The sequence below is a fragment of the Cuculus canorus genome, chromosome 8, assembly GCF_017976375.1.
Source record: "Cuculus canorus isolate bCucCan1 chromosome 8, bCucCan1.pri, whole genome shotgun sequence".
Taxonomy (NCBI): domain Eukaryota; kingdom Metazoa; phylum Chordata; class Aves; order Cuculiformes; family Cuculidae; genus Cuculus; species Cuculus canorus.
Genome location: NC_071408.1, coordinates 29565205 through 29587191, shown reverse-complemented (window position 1 = coordinate 29587191; position 21987 = coordinate 29565205). Strand labels below are relative to the sequence as shown.

Sequence of the window (21987 nt, the reverse complement as noted above, 5' to 3'; positions counted from 1 at the left end):
GCTATAACAATAACCATGCATTTAAGCATAATTATTTTCCCACCCTATAAAAATTTTAATCTGCTTTTCTCAGACTTGACATACATCCACAACTGCAAACCCCATTGTTAAAGTTTTAATATACAGTCATGATTAAAACTTCAGCTTTGACAACAAGACCAGTTTATTTATAAAACATTGTAATTTTGTTCCAAATTTGCATAATTTCTACTCACTCAGTATTAAAAGAAGATAATTTGTTCTACTTCTCTCTGTCATGCAAACCCATCCCTTCACACCTCTTTTTTTCCCCTCCAAAACACAAACTAAATATCCCTTAGGGTTCCTTGACGTACCTTTTTCTGACGCAGCTGCTTTGGTACACTCTAATACCAGATGACTTGGTTCCCATGGTGGTATGTTCTTGGTTTTCTTTCCACGTCTTCTTTTAAAATGATGAGCCAGAAAAATAACAGATATTGCACTCACTGCTGTTACTGTGAAAAGCTTCTTTAACCCAGGAGAAAGCTTTATCTGAAAATAAAAGTGTGACACTTTATCAGAAACATACGCTCCTCAATTTCCACCTTTCTTCCCATCCTTCTTTGAGTGTCTTTGACTCAGGCCATAGCTTCTCTGAGGGAGCTAAGAGATGCTGCTGTCACACAGGCTGAGAAACCACCAGCTCCAAGCGAGGACACAGACTGCTTTCCCAAATCTGTGATGGCCAGTTGGTGGGAGAGCTTGCAAAGGGACTGGTGGGACAAAGAGAGGGGCTGGTGGGACACATTGCAGTGCCAAGAACTACAAGCTGTACTGCAAATCCACCAACTATGAGGATGTAAGTATTTTAATGCTGGAACAATGCAAGGCTACAATTAATTCTCCAACAGCAAAACAACCAGCAAGAAGAAACTCGCCCTTCACAACTAGACTGTCCCTGCACTGTGGAAGACCAGAGGATCCAAAAGCTAACATTTGCACGTTGTTTCAATTTGGGAAGAACATGTGTTTAAACATATTTCTCTACATAAACCTGGGGTTGTTTTACTGTAAGGTCTTATTTCGAACATAGATCAATCATAGCTTTACAAATGTTTAAATTAGCAAATAAGAACCATGTACACAAGCAAACAGAACTAAAAGCTATTAAAGATGTTTATAAAGTTCAAAGCAACAAGATATACAAGGAAGAAAAGAGCTGTTCAGCTGGAAATTAGAGTCTACATCCACAAAATGTGGTTTTAGTAAGCCTATGCTACTTAACAAACAGACAGCTGTGAGAAAAAAGACTTGATGTTCTTGGGGCTAATAAGGTATTTCTGTAACGTAGTTCATCATAGAGTGTGTGTGCTGGCCACACTGAGTAAATCTGCGTGCTGGCAGTCACTGTGCAATTGTTTAATACCATCAGAGCTGTGTAGTTCAAAGAATGATCGAAAGCTTTGCTTTGCACTGAGTTTGCAATCAACAAGTCAAAGATCTTTGATTTGAGAACCCTGTCATCTAGTGTCACTGCATCTTGACTAAGGCCAAAAACCTGGCACTGCACTCTGCAAGGAAAAGGAATTCCCTGAAACACAGCACAAAGATGCCTGCAAGAGACTTACATTTAACAGAAAACAGGTAATAACCTAGTAACTGAGGCTGAAACTTCAGTTCTAGCATTTGATTCTGCGAGTTTTGAGGTTTTAGAAAACTGTAGAGTAGATTTTTAACAAATCTTGTCTGTGCCTACAAGTATGATCATAAATAATAATAAAAAGAAAACCTCAGAAGGAGGGGAAGTTAATAGTTGCACGTAGTATTGAAAAAGGATATGCATACGCTGCAATGTAAAAAAAGAAATCAGTGATCTTGCAGTGAGCATTTTAAAATGAGAAAATAGTCAGATGGAGCTAACACTGAGAAGATCTCATTCTGGTTTTGTATGCAGTAGCACTTCAAAAAGCATTTATGTGCCAGTATAAAAAAAAAAAAAGACACAGCTTCTGCTTACAAATATCTAATTTAATAGAAATAAAACCCATGTCATATTAAGGACATGGATTTTAACAGAACTTTTATTAGCACCTGCTAATATCTGATTTAAAATAAATATCATTGACATTCCAAATATTTTTTTTTCTTTTAGTTATTCTTGCCAGTGATTCAGCATAAACAGAATGGAAAACACTACCAAACCTTATGTTGCACACCGAACTATCAACATCTTTTTTCTCCTGTGTATTATAGCATCATTCTATAAGAAATTTATTCTCTGAGGGATACAAGTGAAGCCTTAATATTTTCTCAAGTAATTCTGACTTATTTCCCTCAACCACTTATCACAGTTATCAGTTTACAGGCAAATAATGCCTCTCTTCTCCAAATCTCTACAACACAATTACAATTTCTCCTTTCTATCTTTGACTCTAGGGACAAATCTTATGATTCCCTGCAGTCAAGGAGTGTCAGCTTCACAATCCTTCCAGCTTTTGTCAAGCTGGAATACTAAAATCACAGCGTACTCTTTACCCAGGTTTGAGTGACTGCTACCGATGACGTCATATATATAGTGAAAACTAGCCTAGAATATCAATGGAAAAAACACAAAATAAATCACTCCAGGGCCATCTACAAAAGGAAATGCTGTGCTTAACAAAGCCTTAAGATTTTTGCTGAAGATGATCTTTTCCTAAGTAAGATCAACAAACAAAACCAGCACAAACAAATGAATAGGTTTAAAAAACAGCCCGTTTTTTTTAAGAATTGCTGCCTTCCTTTACTTGTGCCACTTAATTAATCAAACAGGAATTTTGATTTGCATTAACAAATTATCACTGATTAGTTTGGTGAGTGTCAGTCTTGAAAACACTTCAGGCCACATTCAATAGTACTTAAAAATTAATGGCAGATATGTTTAATTTTTAAATAACTGAAAAAACCTACAAAACAGCACAAACTCAAGGATTTTTATATTTGATTTCATGAGATCCATTGTGCTGCTGCAAAATGAAGACCTATAGACACTGCAGATAAAGCAATTTAGTAAGCATTTACGAGCAAAAAAAAGACAAAACCCCCTGCTTATTTTAGTTCGGTGCTCTAAATAAACCGAAATCATTAATTAATTTTGAACTCAGAAGAGTGAGTACAACATTACAATTAAACCTCTAAACATACATCACAAGTCACAATGTTCAGATAACATATAATTACCTGGTTAAGAGAATAATACCAAGAAAGTGGAAAATGAAATACTCGCAAAGCTACCGTCTTCAGAGAAAATCGTGCCTCAGTAACAGCTTCTTCTGACATGGCTCCTTCTCTCCCATAACCTCATTAAGTGAAACTATCTTGAAAGCAGTCACAGATGGTCTCTGGAATACTCTGTCAAGTGAAGGAGACATACTAAATTATGCAATGGAAGGCCTGGACAGCTTTCTTCTTCTTCTAGCTCTAATCTCTTACACAGCAGGCACACAACTTGTTTGATTGATGTTTCTGAGCAGAGGTAAGACTTGTGCTTAATGAGAAGACAGTGAATTAGCTGGCTCAGCCCAAGCCTCTCCCTTTCAGCAAAGACCTGGGCGTGCATACCCAGGACCCACAGAGGCCTCAGGCTGCTTTTATCAGCTGGTAGTTCACTCACTGTATCCTCTAAACCATACATGGAAACAACCCTGTATCCAGGATCATAGAATCATTGAGGTTGGACCTGCAAGATCACCAAGCCCAACTATCAGCCCAACACCACCGTGCCTAACAAACCACACTCTGAAACACCACATCTACACATGTTTTTAACACCTCCAGAGAAGGAGACTGCACCGCTTACCTGGGCGGCTCCTTCCAACGCTTCGCTATTCTTTCAGTAAAGACATTTTTGCTAATATCCAATTTAAACCTCCCATGGCACAACCGGAGGCCATTTCCTCTTGTCCTGTCCCTTTTGACTTAGCTGAAGAGACCACCCGCCTCACTACAACCAATTATCAGACAACACCCAAAGGTTTGACCCCACCACTAACTCGGGCAGCCCCTTCCAACGCTTCACTACTCTTTCAGTAAAGAAAGTTTTCCTGATATCCAACCTAAACCTTCCCTGGTGCAACTTGAGGCCACTTCCTCTCATCCTATCAGTTGTTACTTGGCTGAAGACGCCAGCACCCACCTCCCTAGAGCCAATTACCAGACAACATCCAAAGGCTTTGAGGCTTTCACTCCACCGCTGTCCTGATCATCCCCTACCAACGCTTCACTCCTTCCCCAGGGCTGTCCTTACCAACGCTTCACTTTTCTTTCAGTAAACGCATTTTTCCCAATATCCAATCTAACTACTCAAAGGCCATTATTGTTGGAAGAATATATTCACCAGCTAAAAGAGTTAAAAGATTTGAGAGCAGCCAGAAAAAGTTCACTTCATTCAGAGCTTCAGGTCCTTCAGCAACAGCACCAGGAGTGACAACCGAAGCCTGGGGTGATCTCTCCCACCAAAACGCGTGTCCCCCCCCCAGCTCCCCGAGCCCCAACACCCACGCCTGGGGATGAATGGAGACATGGGCGGGTCTGGCTCTGGCCGGGGACCCTCCTCAGGGTCGATGCTCCAACAGAGCAGCACCCATTGGGCGCCCATTCCCAAGGGGGACAGTCCCCCCATCCCCAAAGAAGGGCTAGGCCCCCTCCTCCCCCCCTCCATCCTTAAAGGGGGGGCAGCCCCCCTACTCTCCTCCCTCCATCCTTAAAGGGGGGGCAGCCCCCCTCCTCCTCCCCCTCTCCTCCCCAAGCAATTGGACTCGATGATCCAGCGGGTCCTTTCCAACCTCGTGATTCTATGATTCTAAGCAGGGCACCCCCCCATTTTCTCCCCCCCTTTCTCCTCCTCACCCATCTCCAAGGCGGGCAGCCCCCCAACTCCCTCCTCCATCCCCAAAGGAGCCAGGAGCTCCATTTCCCCCCCCCTCCCCGTCACCTGCCGACCAGCGGGGCGGGCGCTGCGGGCGCCTCCCCTCCCCGCCCCGGCGGCTGCGAGGAGAGCGATGCGGGATCCGCTTCCGGGCCCCGCGTCAGCGCCTGTCACCGCCACGTGAGGGTCACCCGCTCCGCTACGGCTCCGCGCCCACCATCTTTACAGAAGGCAACCTCCTCCCCCCCCACCAACCCCCGCCGCCATCTTTGTGCGGGGCAGAGGTCACGTGAGCGGCGGGGGCTCTCCGCGCCGCCATCTTTACAGAGGGTATCCCTCTCCTGCGGTCGACGGGCGAGGCAGAGCGAGAGCCTGGCGCCACCATCTTTGTGCGGGGCGGCGCTCACGTGACCAGCGGAGGCTCCGCGCGCCGTCATCTTTATAGAGGGCAGCCTCAGTGATACAAGAAGTGGTTTCTATTCCAAGAAATGGAGTCTCTTTGGTTTAAGCTAACATAGAGTTACACTTACGTATTTGTGTCCTTTGAACGGTAGACAGAATGTTCCTCTGATTGCGTGTTTTCTTTCAAACACTGGTTTTGCAAACAGGGATACCAAAAATGTTGGGAAATGAAACTCTCCAAAGCTTGTTTTGGAGTTTTAGAAAGCGAGCATCCTTTATCGGCCTGGGCAACGTGCGCAGTGATCTCCATCGACTGCACACAGCGAGACAAGAGCTGGTTACAGAATGGATTTCCTACTTACATGCAGGTGTATAAATTTTCCCAGAGATCTTCTGTGCATTCCATTACTTTCCAAGGTCTAATTTTTATGTTATGAAACTTAACAACAGTCAAAACTCTTGATTATTTGGAGCTGGCTGCAGATCGCTGCTTGACCTTGGCTTTAGGACAGATAAAAACACCAAACAGAGGTGATGTTACAGAAGAAGAGGCATCTCTTCAGCACAGACCACGTTGACCACAAGGCGTTGTCTTCAAGGAACAATGAATGTCTATAAAACATCATTATAAAGAAAACATGCTATCAGAGGAATTTCTTTCTAACTTTCAAGGCCCACAACACTTATTCACTTGTAAAATGGACAGTCTTCGAAGCAAAGGCAATAATATTTTTATTTTACAATTCGATGTTGTAGGTGAAGAGATAACCCGAAGGAAGTCTCCAGACATGGTTGGATAACCTAAACATATAAACATTCCTTGAGGACTTACACCGTTCTTTGTCTAAAACCAGTACATATAGCTAGCGTTTTTGTGAGATGGGACACCATATCTAGGTCTGATTCAGTGCTGAATGGTAAAATGAAAATATTATTGTCTTTGCTTCAAAGACTTCGTCCTTTTCAATATTTTACCAGTTAATAAGCGCTCCTCACATCTTTCAAAACCCACAACTGCTTAGACAAAACTTAATGGTACTTTAGCTTATATCAAAATATTCCACAAATGCTATCAACACGGTGTTCTTTAGAGCCACGTGTTCAGCGCGATCTGTGCTGAACGGATGCCTTTTCTTCTATAATCACCTCTGTTTGCAGCCTTTCCCCATCTCAGGCAGAGCTGGAGCCAAATCAACAAGAGATTTGGCTGTTGCAGAGTTCACAATAATATTAAAATAAGTCCTTGGAAAGTAACAGAATACGCGTAAGATCTCTGGGAGACTTTATCCATGTGCCTGTAAGTGGGAAATCTCTCCTGTCCCCGATCTTGTGCCGCTGCACGCCATTGAGGGAGATCGCTCCTCTTGCTACCCACTCCTGATAAAGGGCGCTCGTTTTCCTGATCTCCCAAAATCGTTTTCTAAACCCTCAAAACGAGTTTTACGGAGTTCACTTACTCGCATTTTCCCCGCCAGTGGTGCCGCCATGTTGATGTGTGGCAAGCGATCATGTGAGCAGCAGAGGCTCTCCGCGCCGCCATCTTTATAAAGGGCATCACACGCCAGCGGGCGGGCGGCCGGGCGAGGTAAGGCGAGAGCCTAGCACCGCCATCTTTGTGTGGGGCAAGCGCTCACGTGAGAGGCGGGGGGCGCTCCGCGGCGCCATCTTTGTGCGGGGCGCGTCCAGCGCCGGTGCTGCTGCAGCCACGGCCCCGGGTGGTTCTCGGAGTGGGGAGGAACCGCAGCGTTCGCCATCGGCGTGAGGCCCCGAGCGCCGGTAAGAGCGAGGGGAGGCGGGGTCGGGGTCCGTGAGGGGCGCAGGGGCGCGGGGACCCCGCTAGGATTAGAGCCTGGGGCGGTTGGGCCCGATGCTGGCCGTTCCCTGCGTGAGAGAAGGCTGTGGGGCTGTTGGAGGAGGGCCGCGGAGGTGATGTTGGAGCAGCTCTGCTGTGAGGACGGGCTGGGGTTGTTCAGCCTGGAGAGACCTTAGAGCAGCTTCCAGTACTGAGAGGAGCTCCAGGAAAACTGGGGGGGGGGGGGGGTTATGAGGGCCTGGAGCGATATGATGAGGGGAATGGCTTTAAATTGGAAGGGAGAAGATTTAGATTGGACACAAGAAAGAAATTTTTTACGCTGAGGGTGGTGGGGCACTGGCACGGGTTGTCCACGGAAGCTGTGGCTGCCCCATCGCTGGAGGTGTTCAGACCCAGGTCGGATGAGGTTTGAGCAGCCTGGTCTGTGGGAGGTGTCCCTGCGCGTTGCGAGAGGTGGAACTGGATGGTCTTTAAGGTCCTTTCCAGCCCAGATCATTCTGTGATTCTGTATGGAACCTTGAACTTCAAATAGGAGCACAGTACAGTAAGAAGGCAGGAGAGAGCTTGCAGTAACGTTTTTTTCCTTTGCTGGAGGTAATAAATAATCATGATCCAGTGGGAGGTGTCCCTGCCCATAGCAGGGGCTGGGAATTGGATGGGCCTTAAGGTCCCTTCCAACCCAAACCATTCTATGATTCTAGTCTATGCATGACAGGGGTGGGTCCAATTCCTTGTCCCCTCCCCACCGCAAGGAGCAGGCACAGGGCAGGAGTCCATCAGAGCTGCAGCGAGGCGGCCATGGTGGCATAGGAACGGTGCAGTACCTGATCCCAGTGATTTACCTGCAAGTCCTAATTCCCTGAGGTGTCTGCGCACTTGGATCCTCTATGTGTAAGGGATGAAACAATCACAGAATGTCCCGAGTTGGAAGAGCCCCACAAGGATCATCGAGTCCAACTCCTGTATCTGCATAGGACAACCCCAACATTTATGCCATGTGTCTGAGAACCTTCTGGTGTAGCTCCCAGGGGAAAATCTCTGTGGCTTCTGCACGCAGGCAGAGCCCGAGTTAGGAAAATCCTCTTAGAACACACAGGTCAGGTAATGGATTTCAGAATTAGGATTTAAAGTGGTGGAAGAAATAAGTAAGTGGACTGTCTGTATGCCCTGAAAGGCAATATGAAATAAAAAAAAGCCTAACTCTATGAGAGAATGTACCCTCAACTCAGGATTTTTTTTAAACATCCTTTCCCATTGGGAATACTTCATGATAGGAAAAAAATATAAGGAAAGTGACTTAAAAATTAATTCTTGCTTAGATGGTGAGTTCCTGGTGCCTGAAAGGAAGAACCAGGTGTCTTCCATCAGCTTGTGAGCATGCTTTGGTTGTTTACTGGGAAAATACCAGATTTTATTTTAATTAGAGTAGATTTTCTGCCAGAGTTAGTACAAATGTTGTAATTTCTTTCCTAGAAAATGGATACTTGTGTTTAGAGTTGGTAAGTTAAAAAAGGTAGAAATAGGGAGGGATGGGAGATGAAAATCAAAACCACCTGCAGTACTGATTAACAGAATATAAAGGAACTTAGTGTGCAAAATGAATATTGATCTTCAGTGTTTCTTGACCTGAGAAGACTATTCTCAAGTTTGGTAACAATTTTGTTCATGTACACTGTTAAGCTAAGGGAATTTCTGTAATAAATTGTCCAAGAATTGAGTATGGTTTTGAAAAGCAATATGTTTCTTTAGAAGACTGATAGAAAACGTACATTGTAACAGTCTGAACAGGTATCTTTAAGGCTGTGGCTTCAATGGACGTGTATGATTTAGAGTGAATGCTGGTGGGTTTTTGTTTTTTTTTCTGGTGAGAAAAAAGTCACAACTAATAATAAAATGACAAGTAATTACTGAAGTTCCAGAACTCTTTGGTGTTCTAAGTTATTAAATGTTCAGATACAAAATTGCATCCTGTGTTGCTCTTATTTTGTTGCCTTGAAATGAAAATAAACTTTAAGTGGGGTTGTTCCAGGGCATCGCTAGTAAAATAAGTACAAATAAGCCTGAACTTAGAGCTTACTGGTTTGATATGTTGTTATTCAGAGCCTTACAGGCAAAATAATTAAAGCCTATAATGAAGACACAATTACTGCTTCAGGTAATTGCTGTCTTTAGAATAATTCTTCTGGTCTTAAAATCTATGGATGTTCCCTAGCTGAACCCTGTAAAACCCGTATTTAGGGACATCAACAGAATAAAGATGTATATATTTGTTTATATGTGTGTATATATATTCAACATCTGTTGAAGTGTTAACTTTTGTAACTAGGCAGATAAAAACATTAGCTTTAGTTCAAAAACTTTTTGAGAGAATTTAAAATCTCTTATGTTTCTTTAGGAAATATTATGCTCCCTGCATAAGCCTAAGACAATTTTCAAGATCAGTTGAATTCTCTTAGTGTTTGATGGAATTTTTCTTGTCTGATAGCTCTTTTATAATAGGCACCATGCAGGTCTGTGATGCCATGGAATTCTGCTGAATATTAAATAGATTGCTGGTCATTATGGTTTAATTTATGGTTCTCATTTCTCTGATGGCTCACTTGGGCAAATGCTTTTTTCATTTTGAATGCAAAGAGCAAGTCTAGAGTTCAGGATGAGTGTTACAGGTTGTTTGTTTGGGGTTTTTTTACCGAGTATGACTTGCTATGCATGTACCAGGCAAAAATGTGTTAATAAGTCCTTCTTTTGAGCATTAAATGATTCGCTTAGTTGAATGATGCAGTAGGATGCATTGAGATAGGTGGCCTGCAACCAGTCTTTCAGTAGGAACAATGGAGATAGCTTGGGAGAACATGAGAGAGACAGCAAAGTTCTCTCTCTGGTGCATGGGAAGCGTTTGTTGAGAAGCTCATTGCATGAATGTGATTGTGAACAGTTGGTGAGGAAACTTGAGTTCTGTTTCCGGGTAAGTTTTACTTCATTCTTAACCTTATAGTGAAATAAAGATGCTTCTTGTATCCCGTACATGTAGGTCTGTGGTTTTCTGCTTGTGATTTTTCTAAGACCATGGAATACTTCTGAAGGGTGCATGAAAGGTGACGGAAATAGTCTTGTTACCACTGGACACATGACTGCTGTCTAAATTCCTGTCTCAATAACAATTTTTTAGAGGTCTTCAACCCGAAGGCTGAAATTACTGATACAGATCCTTTCCAGAGCCTTTCTCTGTCTTTCAAATATATAAACCTTTGGTCCAGGAAGCCCCAGAGCTAGAAGGGGTCCAAGAAAGCTGTATGTTCTTGTGGTATTTTAATTTGATGATGTCTTTCTGCTTTTGGTCAGTAGCGGGAAAAGGATACGGAGCTAAATGGACCCTTTGTCTGACCCAGCAGAGCTGTTTGTGTGGGGTATCTAGGTGCTTTCCCACTACTAACTATCATTGGGGATGTGAAGTGGAGACCTACCCCAGCTTCAGAACAGGAGCATAAAATGGAATGTAAGAGAAACAGCGAAAGTAGGTTTGTTATTTAATTAGTGAAAATGCAAAGAAGTGACTTTTGGATAAGGTCAGTGCGATGCAGGAGCTTGGGGAAAAGCAGATGTGATAATGAGATACATCAGGAGAGGAAGATTAGCAATCTTCGAGTAGGAAGTGGTGAAATGGAGAAATGGCAGTGAGCAAGGGAGGGCCTATCCTGGGCTTGTTAGGACATGGAGGGGTGAAGGATGAATCATGGCTTTGAAATGCATTTTACAGTTTTAGACTTGAACATAAAATTTTACAGAAGGTGTTGCTGCAGCAGGTATGTTGAGCTGCCAAGGTTGTGGCAGTACAGTGAGTTTTCACATTTGCTACAGGATAGAAGGAGGCGTGCAAGAATTGTGTTCCCAAAAGGTGAAAAAAAGGCCACTCGGCGTTGCTTATATATTAACATGTAAAGAACTTAAAACATTAGCTAGACTCCTACAGAAGGGATGCTGTGCACATGGGCAGGTACGGGGACCTCATCCACAGGGAGACAAATTTCAGTGTGCTTTGGTCTTTCCAGTGATTGTTATGAGGAGATGCAGACTGTACCAAGAAACAGAATCTGGTGTGAGCAGACTCATGGGTTTGGATTTGTTCAGGACTGAAGATTTGGATTTGTTCAGTTCTGGATGTGTAAAGTCACTGTTAAATACAGATCTGGTAGCATGAGGTGAAGTCTCTATTCATTGCTTTGTAAAATGTAGAATAATGTACTCAGAGAGCTTCTTCCATAAAAAAAATTAAGCCTAAAGCTTTACTAATCCGTTATAACAGCTTTCTAAAGCATTTGTGTTAAATCAGCGTTAATTCACACTGAAATTTTCTGAGGTTGGCAGGGCTTTATCTGAAGCTCACTTATCCATTTTTAATGTTTTAACAGACCTTGCAAGATGAAACGTGCATTCGTGCTTCCATTTCTGCTCTGACAAAGAACTTTACAGTTCAAAGCAGAATTGCTAATAGGACTGAAGCTGAGGAGGTTTGGGCTGAAAAAACTGTATAATTTTCATATTTGTCAAGTGTCTTGCAGCAACACTGCATGCTGATTACAAGTAGACACGGAACTGAGGAAATACTTCTCCAGCTCCAGCTTATAATTGAGAGCAGTACATGTTAAATGTTATGCCAGTGGCTCAGGAAGAGAATTTAGACCTCGTCTGTTTATTGTAGTATTTTCATCCTGATCTTGTGAGATAAGTTCTTAAATATTTTATTGAACAACTGTTAATGTGACATTCAAAGAGACTGAAAGATAGACACCCATGCTTGAGTATATATATAAAAAAGAAATATCTTGTGTGTTACTTTATATAGGAATAAAATATATTGAAGTGTATATATGCAGGTATGTACATGCATGTATATAATAAATCATATACGTATATACAAATAATATATAATACTTTAATAATATTATTTGTATAGGAATGTTTGTAGGAATAGTATACAGACTATTTATATCCACACAGATGTATAAAAAATGCCTTTGATAATCAAAGGGAACTGAAATGATTCTTGATTCAAAGGGGCCTTGTTGTAAGGCAGTGGAAGGAAAGACCAAGTCAAAGATGGCAAAGTTTGCTAGGGAGTGTTTGAGATGCCTGCTAGGCAAGGTTTGTTTTCTAGCACACCTTCAAAGCTCTAGGTTGCTTAATACTCAAAGGAGTGATTGGTCATACAGCGGAAGAAACAGGCCTAGAGCTGCCATAGCAAACACGCCAAGTGGAAGAGCTGTTGCTAACAGTGCTAAAGGCTGCAAACAGGTCAAGCAGCCTGCGTTGCTGCGTTAGAATGGAAGTGGAGTTGCCGGCCTTGGTAAAGGAATGCTAAATTGGACAGATAGTAATTGGACAAAGAAAACTTTAGATTTCTTGGGCTTTAGAGAGATGAGGGTGGTATCGATAGGAATTGTTTTAAGTGACAAAACCGGAATGAAGTTCTTGGATGGTGCTTATCTGCATGCATCAGTTGGACTGTTTGCATATGAATATTACTGAGTTATTTTTCAAATTTTCCTTCTGTAAAACTTCATAACTTTCTGTGCAATCATGAAAGTAATGATGGCAAAGTGATGGTATTTAGCATTCTTTGTATCTGATAAGTTCCTCTGTCCACACTGGAGACCTTGGTGGACAGAGAGAACTCAAACGAGAAAAGTTCGCTGAGTGTTCAGTACCATGTGTGACAGTTTCAGTCACACATGGTTTCAATTTGCTTTTGATATATAATATGCCTGAATCTAGAATGTATCTTTGTAAATAAATAAAACCATGATAAAGTTTCCTTCTCCTTTGACAAGCAAGTTGTGCTCCTGCATTTTAGCCTTCACAGCTTCAGCACTCTTCAGCAGTGTTGTGAAGATGCCTTCCTTTCCAGAATACAGTCAAAGCCACCTTCAGCTCTGAATAGACTTAGAAGCCGTGATTTTGATGTTGTTGGGGTGCCATGGTAGAGGCTGGGAAGTTAAATAATCCAAAGCAGCTCTACTCCACTCATGATTCTGTTAGTTTATAACCTAAAAGTCAGAGGATTTTGCTTTAGATGTCAGCTGTGCTTAGTTTGGACTTCTGGCTTTGCTAATTGTCAGTGAAGTTATTTATACTAACTTTAAAAAGCCACATTCATTTAAAAGTTATGTATATGTTGCATCTTAGATATCTAATATTGGTGCCTGCTGTGAGGAATTGAGTTTTATTAATTCTGTTCTTGACAAGTGATTCTCTGGTCTTGAAAATCCCAGCTACAGGATCTCAGAAAATACAGCTTTGGAAATGTCGTCCCCCGGCAGCAATTGCCCGCACTTGGAATCGGTTGGGGAGATAACAAAAGAGGAATTGATACAGAAATCTCATGTGAGTTGCAGCAGCTTACTTTCTTTTATCACAGTTAACTCTGGTTACTTATTTGCTACATATCTTGTCACATAAGTTATTGGTGTTAAGCATAGGTAAAATATTCTGTACTGGAATAGCAAGGTTTAAATGGGGTGCAGGAAGAATTATGGGCTTGATAAAACTGAAAAAATATTTTTTCACTACTTAAAGAGTAACTTTCCCAGCAGTGTTTTCCAAAGAAACTGATGTTGTAATGGAAAGTTTAGTTAAAAAAAGTTAGCGTAGCACTAAGATGAGCTTTATTTTCAAATCTTGCCATTGTAGCAGTTATCTGAACTGCTAACGTGATGTAGTATGACAGAAGTGGCTTGAAGTAGAAGCTGTAACAAATTTATGCTTTTTTTTTTTTTTTTTAACCTTTCACTTTTTGGTGGAGGAGCCACGGTTTGAGAAACTGCCCCTATGGAAGCTCTTGATTTTCAGCTAGTATTAATAAATGGAACAAAGAAAGATCTTGTAATGCCTTGTAGTGGCTAGGAGATGACAAAAAGCCAAACCTTTTCTACCTCTGGTGCTAAAGTTCTCTATCTGAGAAGGGTACTGGTTCGTTTGCTGTGCGAGGCACAGCCTTTCTCTGGTAATTGTGTTTGTAAACCATTGTGGGTGGTGCTGATTGCCTGCAATCAGGAATATGCAGTTATTACAGCTTCTATTACTTTCATTTCTTTTAGCAAAGACCCATTGTGAGGATTTTTATAACAACACGTTATGATACATGTTTATGCTTTATTTAAAATACCGTTTTTTTGTTTAAGATGAAAACTCGAGGTTTTATTAGAGAAATAATGCTGATGTTAAGATTACATAAAGCAAAACAAAACCTGAGTTGGTTATCAACACATGCTTTTTTCTGTCTTAAAATTATTCAGTTGCTACTGAGCTTTACAGTATTTTCTCTCATTTTGTCTCAAAGTTTTGGTTTACTGGTTAAAGTAAATGAAATAATACTTTGCTTATGTGTTTAATAGGGCACTTGTCAGGACTGCAAAGTTGGAGGACCCAACCTCTGGGCATGCTTAGAGGTAAGTTGTTCTGTTGTTCCATAGCAGGATCCTTTTCTAGTAATGTGTAGATAAACTTGGTAGTATTTTTTTGAAGAAACAACTATAATAAAATTATTTTTAAAGTTATTATTTAAAAATAAAACCTCTTGTTCAGTTTTCTATTTTTAAAATTATTTACCTTTTATCAGATAGATATTTCATGTAATTTAAGAATAATGTGTTCAAAATGGTGTTTTTTTAAATAAGAAAGTAGCATATTTAGATTTATTCTTGAGTTATGATATTTTTTAGCTCTTAAGATACTTTTTAAATCTTTCCCCAGATCTGTAGATCTGAAAAATAATATATTATTCCTGAATTAAGTTGCTTTTTAAATGCCTCTCTTAGCATTTGTAGTAATAACGTTTAGCAGTAGATGCTGACCTTTTTCAGCATAGAAATATGTAATCAGACTTTTTATTACGCAAAACTAAGAAAAAACTCGTTTTGAAACTTGTAGAAGCATATATAAGCATTCTTCAAACTTTGTATGAATTTTGTACAGTTTTTACCATGTATATAGTTTTTTCTTAAATGTGCTCTTGCTTTACTTTTCTTGCCATCTGTGAAAAAACAATTTTCAGTGTATTTAAAACAAAAAGCTCTGAAAGTTTTGCTTCTGATCAATCTGTGATACCAACAGTAAAGCTATTTTAGTTTTTAAAATGTCTCATGAGCTTTTCAGACCTACAGCTGTTTCCAGAAATTGAGATTTTGCTCTATAGGCTTGACCTCATTTCATGGCAAGATTTATCTAGTTCCAATTGGGCAGATATCTAAGCTGAGTTGCCAACCTCTATGTGTATATGTGGCTAAAAAAACCCCTACTTCATAGTTTCCTTCGAAGTGGATTATGATAACAATTAAAACATCAGAATATTTTGATCCTTCTATCAATAAAAGATTTAAATGAAGTAGGAAGGACATGCTTTTTTTATGTCTTCTTGTTTGATGGTTTGATGTTTGCTTACATATAAAAACCCTTTTGGGAGTAGGAAGAGGTGTTCAGGGATGTGCCAACCTGGCAGGTGGGAAAAAAGCTTAAAACATGTTTTTTGTTTCTCACTTAGAGCTCTCAAACTGTTACTGAAAAACTTAATTTCATACTGACATTTCCATAGGAGAGTTTTTTTCTAATTGCAGTAGGACACTTAGTGTCATGCTGTGATGTATCTCCCCTTGGATGACTTGGCATCTTGCCTTCACCTTTTTCAGTAGAAAACCATGGTGAGATCCCAGCATGTTCACTGTCTGTACCCTTAACCAATATCTGTGATTATTTAATAAAGCAAATTGTGCTATTTGATCTTATAAATAACATGCTTCGAAAGTTCTACAGATAACGTGCTGTACCCTCTGATGTGATTGTCTTGACTCATGCAAATGAGGAATTAATGAAAATTGCTTGAAGATTGGCAGCTGCAAGATTCCACCCTCAACTCAGCCAAATATATTTTGTAATTAGTGCAACTAAAATTAGCAATTATTTTATGTGTTGTAAATAAGGTGTTGTGAGTACTTAACCATATAGTGCTGGAAACTCACTTAAACTTAATAACTAATTAATTGTGAAGTAATACCACTGATAAACAGGCACTGCAGATGAGGGCATACAGGTGTTTTTGAATAAATATATGATATTTAGAGGCTGTTGCAATTGAGTATTTTAGACATGGGGCTAACTTTGTATTTTCTTTAACAATCTCTACCAAATCACGAGTTGTAAAAAATACATGTTGACCTTAATCTGAATAAACCTATCAAAATGGCCAAAAAGTCTGTTTGAAACGCATTGTGTCTTAATGCTGCTCACCAGTGAGATGAGTTGAGTTAAACCTTGCAGCATTCTAATTTGCTTTAGGCGATGTTTATTTTAACGCTTACTGTGCATGTCTCTTGGCTTGCATAGGAGTCTGCAAGTTTGAAACATGAGTTGATTTTACAGGTAGTAATTTTGTTCCTATTCTGTAAACCTGTTTGACGCCACTTTTTAATTCTGTATCCTTCTTCGTGTCTTGCCCAACAGAACAGATGCACATATGTTGGCTGTGGTGAATCCCACGTTGATCACAGTACCACGCATTCCCAGGTATGAGTATTTGCAAAGCAGTGAAGGTTGAATTAGAGAACCTTTATTTACTCATTTTGATGAAGTCAGTAACCTATGTTAGCATAACTGTTTGGAAGTTTGATTAGCTATGATTATTTTTCATCTATAGAAACGGATCTCACTAGTTTAGGAGTATGTGAGCTTACAGTCATTGTACAGCTGCATAATTATTTGTGTAGTTCTGACTTTATTGTGCTTCTTAAAAGAACATGGTGAAAATTAAAGGAAGAATAACAATTTCTGATGATTTTCAAGACATGTGGACCAAAGAAGTCTTGAGGACTTCAGGTTTTGTGTAGTTGTTCACTACTGTAGTGTAATTTTTTGGTATTGCAGCTGCCTGATGGATAAGGGGAGGGAAGTTGGATTAATGAAGATGATGGTTGGACAGGTGTAAGATAGGAAGTGTACATCACCAGAAACAAATGTTTTGTTTCTGCATTGTGCTCCCTGTTCCAGTGGCTACAGGTGAAGAACCTGCGGACTGAGCTGAGTATATCCTTCCCTGCTATGTCCTGGTTTTGGATGTAGCTTGGTAGGAGCAGTGGAGCGTGAGCACTGTGTTCCCGGGCATGCCAAGTTCTGGCAAGGTTGGACAGCTTGAGTGCATCTGTTTGCATCTTAAACTCAGTCTGTTCTGTGCACACTTGCCGAAATGAAGCAAACGAGATAGATCATCCTCCCTTAACAACTACACTGGTGACAGAGGGATGGCAGTTTTATTAACATGTAACTTCAGAATTGCTGAGTTTCTAATTAAATGCAATTCTTGCCACCAATTTACAGTTCGTCTGTCAGAAGATACATCTAAGGTTCCACACTAAGCAGTTTGTGGTCCTTAAAAATACTAAAAAACCTACCCTCCTGCTGAATATTAAAATGAACAAACAGCATATATACCGGGCTCTTAAAAGAAGTGCGCTTTATGATTGCATTTTACCACCACTACTGATTTTTTTTATTTTTTTTGAAGCAGGGCCTTGAGAGGAGTGCATATTTATATAAATGTATATAAATACATTGTTTTTTTGCCAGCTATTTAAGCTGGAACGTAGTTTTAAAGCCTTGACAATAGATATATACATGAGCTGCTTGTACTGCAGTTGGGGAACAGATGGTCCTGAATTTCTTGCCTACAGTTTTATGCCTCTTGGCTTTTTATGGTAGCTCTTTCCTAATTTACATGTTGTTTAGACAATGTTGTGTATTTGCCAGGAAAGAGAAAGGAAACGGATAGTTTACTTTCTGTCAGTGACATCCTTGTCTTGATTTTCTTTTTAATTTTAACTTCTGGATAGTAAGACCTCTTCTGTTTTGTTTGGTTTTTTTTTTCCTTCAGTAAAAGTCTCAGTAATTTTACTAAAGTGAGAGAACTGAGGTTGATGTGAATCAGGTTATTTCTGCTTACTCCAGTTTCCACTAGCAAGGCTCCTTGCACTGCAAATAATGATGTTCGTTATGATGACTTCAAGAAAATAAATAAGCTGTTGCTCTGGAGACTTGGAATTATTTATGCAGCATAAACTGCAGAATCAGGCATGTTCTCATGATTAAAATTGTCTGAGATAATTTACATAATCTGATATTTATGATGTTTTTTATTAGGAGAAGGGCTACATAATGGAATTGTGGCCCACATTATATATTAAAAACATTGTTCTTTTACAAGGCCTTATTAAATGAGAGGAGGAGGAATTTGGGTATCCTGGAGCAGTGGTGATATGTTCCTAATTTCTAGCAAATCCCTCATTTTTCATAAACCTGTCTGGTGCTGACATATAAGTAAGAAATACAGGAAATATTTGGAGAGTGATAGCAACTATGTACACAATCTTGAAGTAAGCAAAGAGGTTGAAAAAAGAAAGGTGAAGACTGGAACCGTAGAAATATTCATCTGTCAAATTTTTATATTGCTTCACAGCATGTGGCTGTCAGCAAGAGAACTGATTGGATCTAGAACATTTGTTTTGATATGAGCATTTGTCACTGTAACTGAACTAAAAATCTTGTCTTCTGATTGTTAAATAGCTTGAATTTCTTCCAGCAAACCAGTAGAAACAAACACTGCCCTTACTGTAGAGGAGACCGTTATGACCAATAGCAGGCAGTCTTGGAAAATTGGTTTGTAGTGAATTGTGATGACTCTGACCACAGGCTTTCTTGTTGTTTCTGTAATTACACAGAGGCATGTTGTATATGGCAGTGGCTTAGGTTCTGGTTGTACCTTGTTGCTGATTTGAGTGACTCATACTAAAAATGAGTGTTGGATAGTTTGTGCTAAACTTTGAGTCATTTAATTGCTGTTTTTAATATTCTAACATGCATATTTGCTGCTTTGTTGAAAGGTATAGAATTTCAGTTCTTATGTTCTGCCTTGCATGTGGCTGTATTTAATTATTCCACATTTCTGAATCACAGTTTTATTTTTTGTTCTGTTTTAGGAGACAAAACACTGTCTAACTGTCAACCTGACTACCCTTCGTGTCTGGTGTTATGCCTGTAGTAAGGAAGTATTCCTGGATAGGAAATTAGGATCTCAATCTCCACTACCACAATCAAGACTGTCTCACCAAGCACAAGAAAATAGCGTGCAGGTATTTTTTAGCCCAATGAAACAAAGGCAACTGTAGCTTTGCAGTAAACATTGTGGATGTTTTGATCTTCTGAGACTGACTTCTTTCTTGTGGCTGAACTTTCTTTTAATTTATATTTTTATAAAATTTCTTGAAGAAGTGCCCAGCTTCTAAACTCTTTGTGTGCTGCGTGCCTCCTACAAATGCTTTTTTCATCTTTTTGTCTAATTATTTGTAATCTATAACAAACTCTAAGTATGGAAGCAGCACAGGGTTAAATTTAAGGTTATGAGATTAAAGTAGTTCACCTGTACTGCCCCATTCTGTCAGTGCTTGAAGCATTATTTACAAAACTCATTACAGTAGTTGCTGGCTAACTTACAGGGAGGGCTGAATTCCTTAATGTGTGTTTACGGATACTGGTCTGAGATACAAATTTGTTCATACATGCACAGCACTTTTGGAGAAATATATGCTAATTGCTAACCTCATTCAGCTAGTAATTTAAGGGGCTTATATAAGGAACTTAAAGTAATTCCTGTACTTAAGTTGATGTTTAGTTTTCAGGTTTGATAGATGGCTGAAAAGGTGTTGATTAGTGTTATAGACACAGACACTCCTGAATAGTTCAGAATTTAACTACTGTGCAAGAGTTTAATAAGAAGGCAGTAGAAATCTGTGAATATTTGATGTATATGTTTTAATGTTGGTGTAGAATGACAAATAGATTTTGTGTTAGGCTTATGTGGGAGAATAGGTTTCAAACTAGAAATCATAAGAATACTGACAGTGTTGTGTGTCAGTTAGGATGACCAAGGAGTATAATTGTGTTAAGCAAAAAAAATATGGCCAGTATCTAGGAAGTTGGTGTTGGTCCAGTAAAACACAGGCTTAAGGTTGTAGTGTTTTAAATGATTATGGCTTCAAAAGAACACTCAGGGAAGAGCCAAGCGCTTAACAAACTCTACGTTTATTAACAATTAACATAGTAAGATGAGTAAGAAAACAAACAAAACATTTGCTAGTATTGGAGACAAGTTAGAAGAAAAAAGTAAGCAAAACAGACATTATGCAGAGAACTTTGAAATATGCTGTCTGCTTGTCTTCTTCTGTAACTTCAACAAGGGTTTGTTTAGGTTTACTTTGTTTTGTTATCTTCTCCTGGGTAGATCTGTCTTCACTGGCGTCAGTACTGGTCACTGATAATATTTTTCTAGATAAGTGTTGTCTAGGAGAAGGCTATTTTAGGTGTAATTGGCATAATGCACGTATCTGAAAAAATGGTGTTATTTCTTCATTGCGTATTTAATGCATTCATATAGAAATGTCAGCTAAAACTGAAACAAGTACACATAAAGTATTTCTAAAATGGCTTTGCTTGAGGCACAGAGCTCTGGGAGAGACACTGTGATGCTCAGCTTGGACAGAGATGGGCAGTTTTTCTGTGTATGTAGGGAGGAAATTTATTTTCACTTTAAAGTTTAGTATTTAGTATGAATGTAATCTGATCACTTTCTCACAAAATGCCAGCAACTCAATTAGAACAGTGCCTTTAGGATATTATTTTTTAAATCCGAAGCCCAGAAATTTAATTCCAGAAATTGCCACGACCTGATATGAAGCTAGGTTCAGACTTCTGAATTTCTATTCTATTATACTTGACCTGTCTTAATCTTCCGAGGAAATGTGTATAACATACAGAAGAATCAGTAGAACTTAGTCTGTCAAACAATTTCTTTAATACTTTTATTTATACGCTCACAAAAAGAGTTCATCATGTGATAAACGTCTGCCTGCCTAATGCTGTTTCTCTATTTGTATATTTTGCTTCCAACATTTTGTCATCCTTAAATGTAGTGAGCCATCTGGTGGCACATCAAAAACACAGACACTGACTTTTGTGTGATGACTACTTTGTTAGCTTTTCAGTGCTGCCTCACTGTTATCCAAGGGAAGGAAATACTATAACCTGCTTTGTTTTGATTCTTCAGCTGTTGTCATGAAAGCATGCAATGCTGTCACTGCTAATCTGAAAACAAAATCGTGTGGTTTTTTCTCTTGGAAAACTTTATCAGGGCAGCTGTGTAATCCATGTGCAGTGAGATTTCAGCATACATTCACATAATTTTCATTTCACAGATTTGTTGGTGAAAATTATACGTAAGCTCAAGTAAGAGGAAAATTGATAAATACAATTAAATATACTTTTTTCTCTTTCTCCTTGCAAGGATTTTAAAATACCTAGTAATCCCACACTGAAGATTCCACTAGCAGCTGTGTTTGATGACTTAGATATAGAAGTGGAAGAAGATGAGTTAAAGACTAGAGGTAATAAAAGCAAAATCCAGAGCTTTATTGCCCTATATTGTATGTGTAGGTCTCCAAGTCTGTTCTCAGCTATATACTAGTTCTCCTCTCAGTGGAACTGTTCCCTATTCTGCTCTACCTAAAGCCTTTACTGTTAGCTTCACCTTTAATGCAGCAATCTTCACTTACCTTCTGAGCATCTGTGCAAGCAGCAACAAAAATAAGAAAGCATGTTGGAGCGATGTTTAGTGCAGCTGCTGTTGTACCCACTGTGGTAAAAGTAGTTTCTTGTAAAACCTGTTGTAGTATTCTCTTCTGTCCTAAAAGATTCCTAAATTGAATGCTTTCCTGCATTTTGGGTAACCCTTTTCTAAGCCTCTAGTATCCCAGTTTGGGTTTTTTGGGGGTTTGGGTTTTTTTGTTTGTTTTTTGTTTTCTCCTTTTCAGTA

General features: G+C 39.7%; 2 protein-coding genes across 8 annotated transcripts in view; one reads left to right on the top strand and one right to left on the bottom strand.

Moving 5' to 3' along the window:
- The window catches only part of MIGA1 (mitoguardin 1), a 40778-nt gene extending 34030 nt beyond the window's left edge, over positions 1-6748 (bottom strand). The window contains exons 1-3 of one of the 4 annotated variants that reach the window (XM_054073314.1): positions 6727-6748; positions 3181-3351; positions 336-513 (exon numbers count right to left, since the gene is read on the bottom strand). In XM_054073314.1, the coding sequence (XP_053929289.1) occupies positions 336-513; positions 3181-3279 (277 nt within the window). In that variant the 5' untranslated portion in view covers positions 3280-3351; positions 6727-6748. Of the gene's footprint in view, positions 1-335; positions 514-3180; positions 3352-4848; positions 4871-4933; positions 4967-5631; positions 5882-6726 lie in introns of those variants that run through there. The other 3 variants (XM_054073313.1, XM_054073312.1, XM_054073315.1) reach the window with 3 other exon arrangements.
- Positions 6749-6889: 141 nt separating this feature from the next.
- USP33 (ubiquitin specific peptidase 33) overlaps positions 6890-21987 on the top strand; it is a 48007-nt gene continuing 32909 nt past the window's right edge. For all 4 annotated transcript variants that reach the window (XM_054072722.1, XM_054072723.1, XM_054072724.1 and 1 more), the window contains exons 1-6: positions 6890-7045; positions 13352-13463; positions 14474-14527; positions 16575-16637; positions 19100-19252; positions 21460-21559. In XM_054072722.1, the coding sequence (XP_053928697.1) occupies positions 13383-13463; positions 14474-14527; positions 16575-16637; positions 19100-19252; positions 21460-21559 (451 nt within the window). In that variant the 5' untranslated portion in view covers positions 6890-7045; positions 13352-13382. The remainder of the gene's footprint in view (positions 7046-13351; positions 13464-14473; positions 14528-16574; positions 16638-19099; positions 19253-21459; positions 21560-21987) is intronic.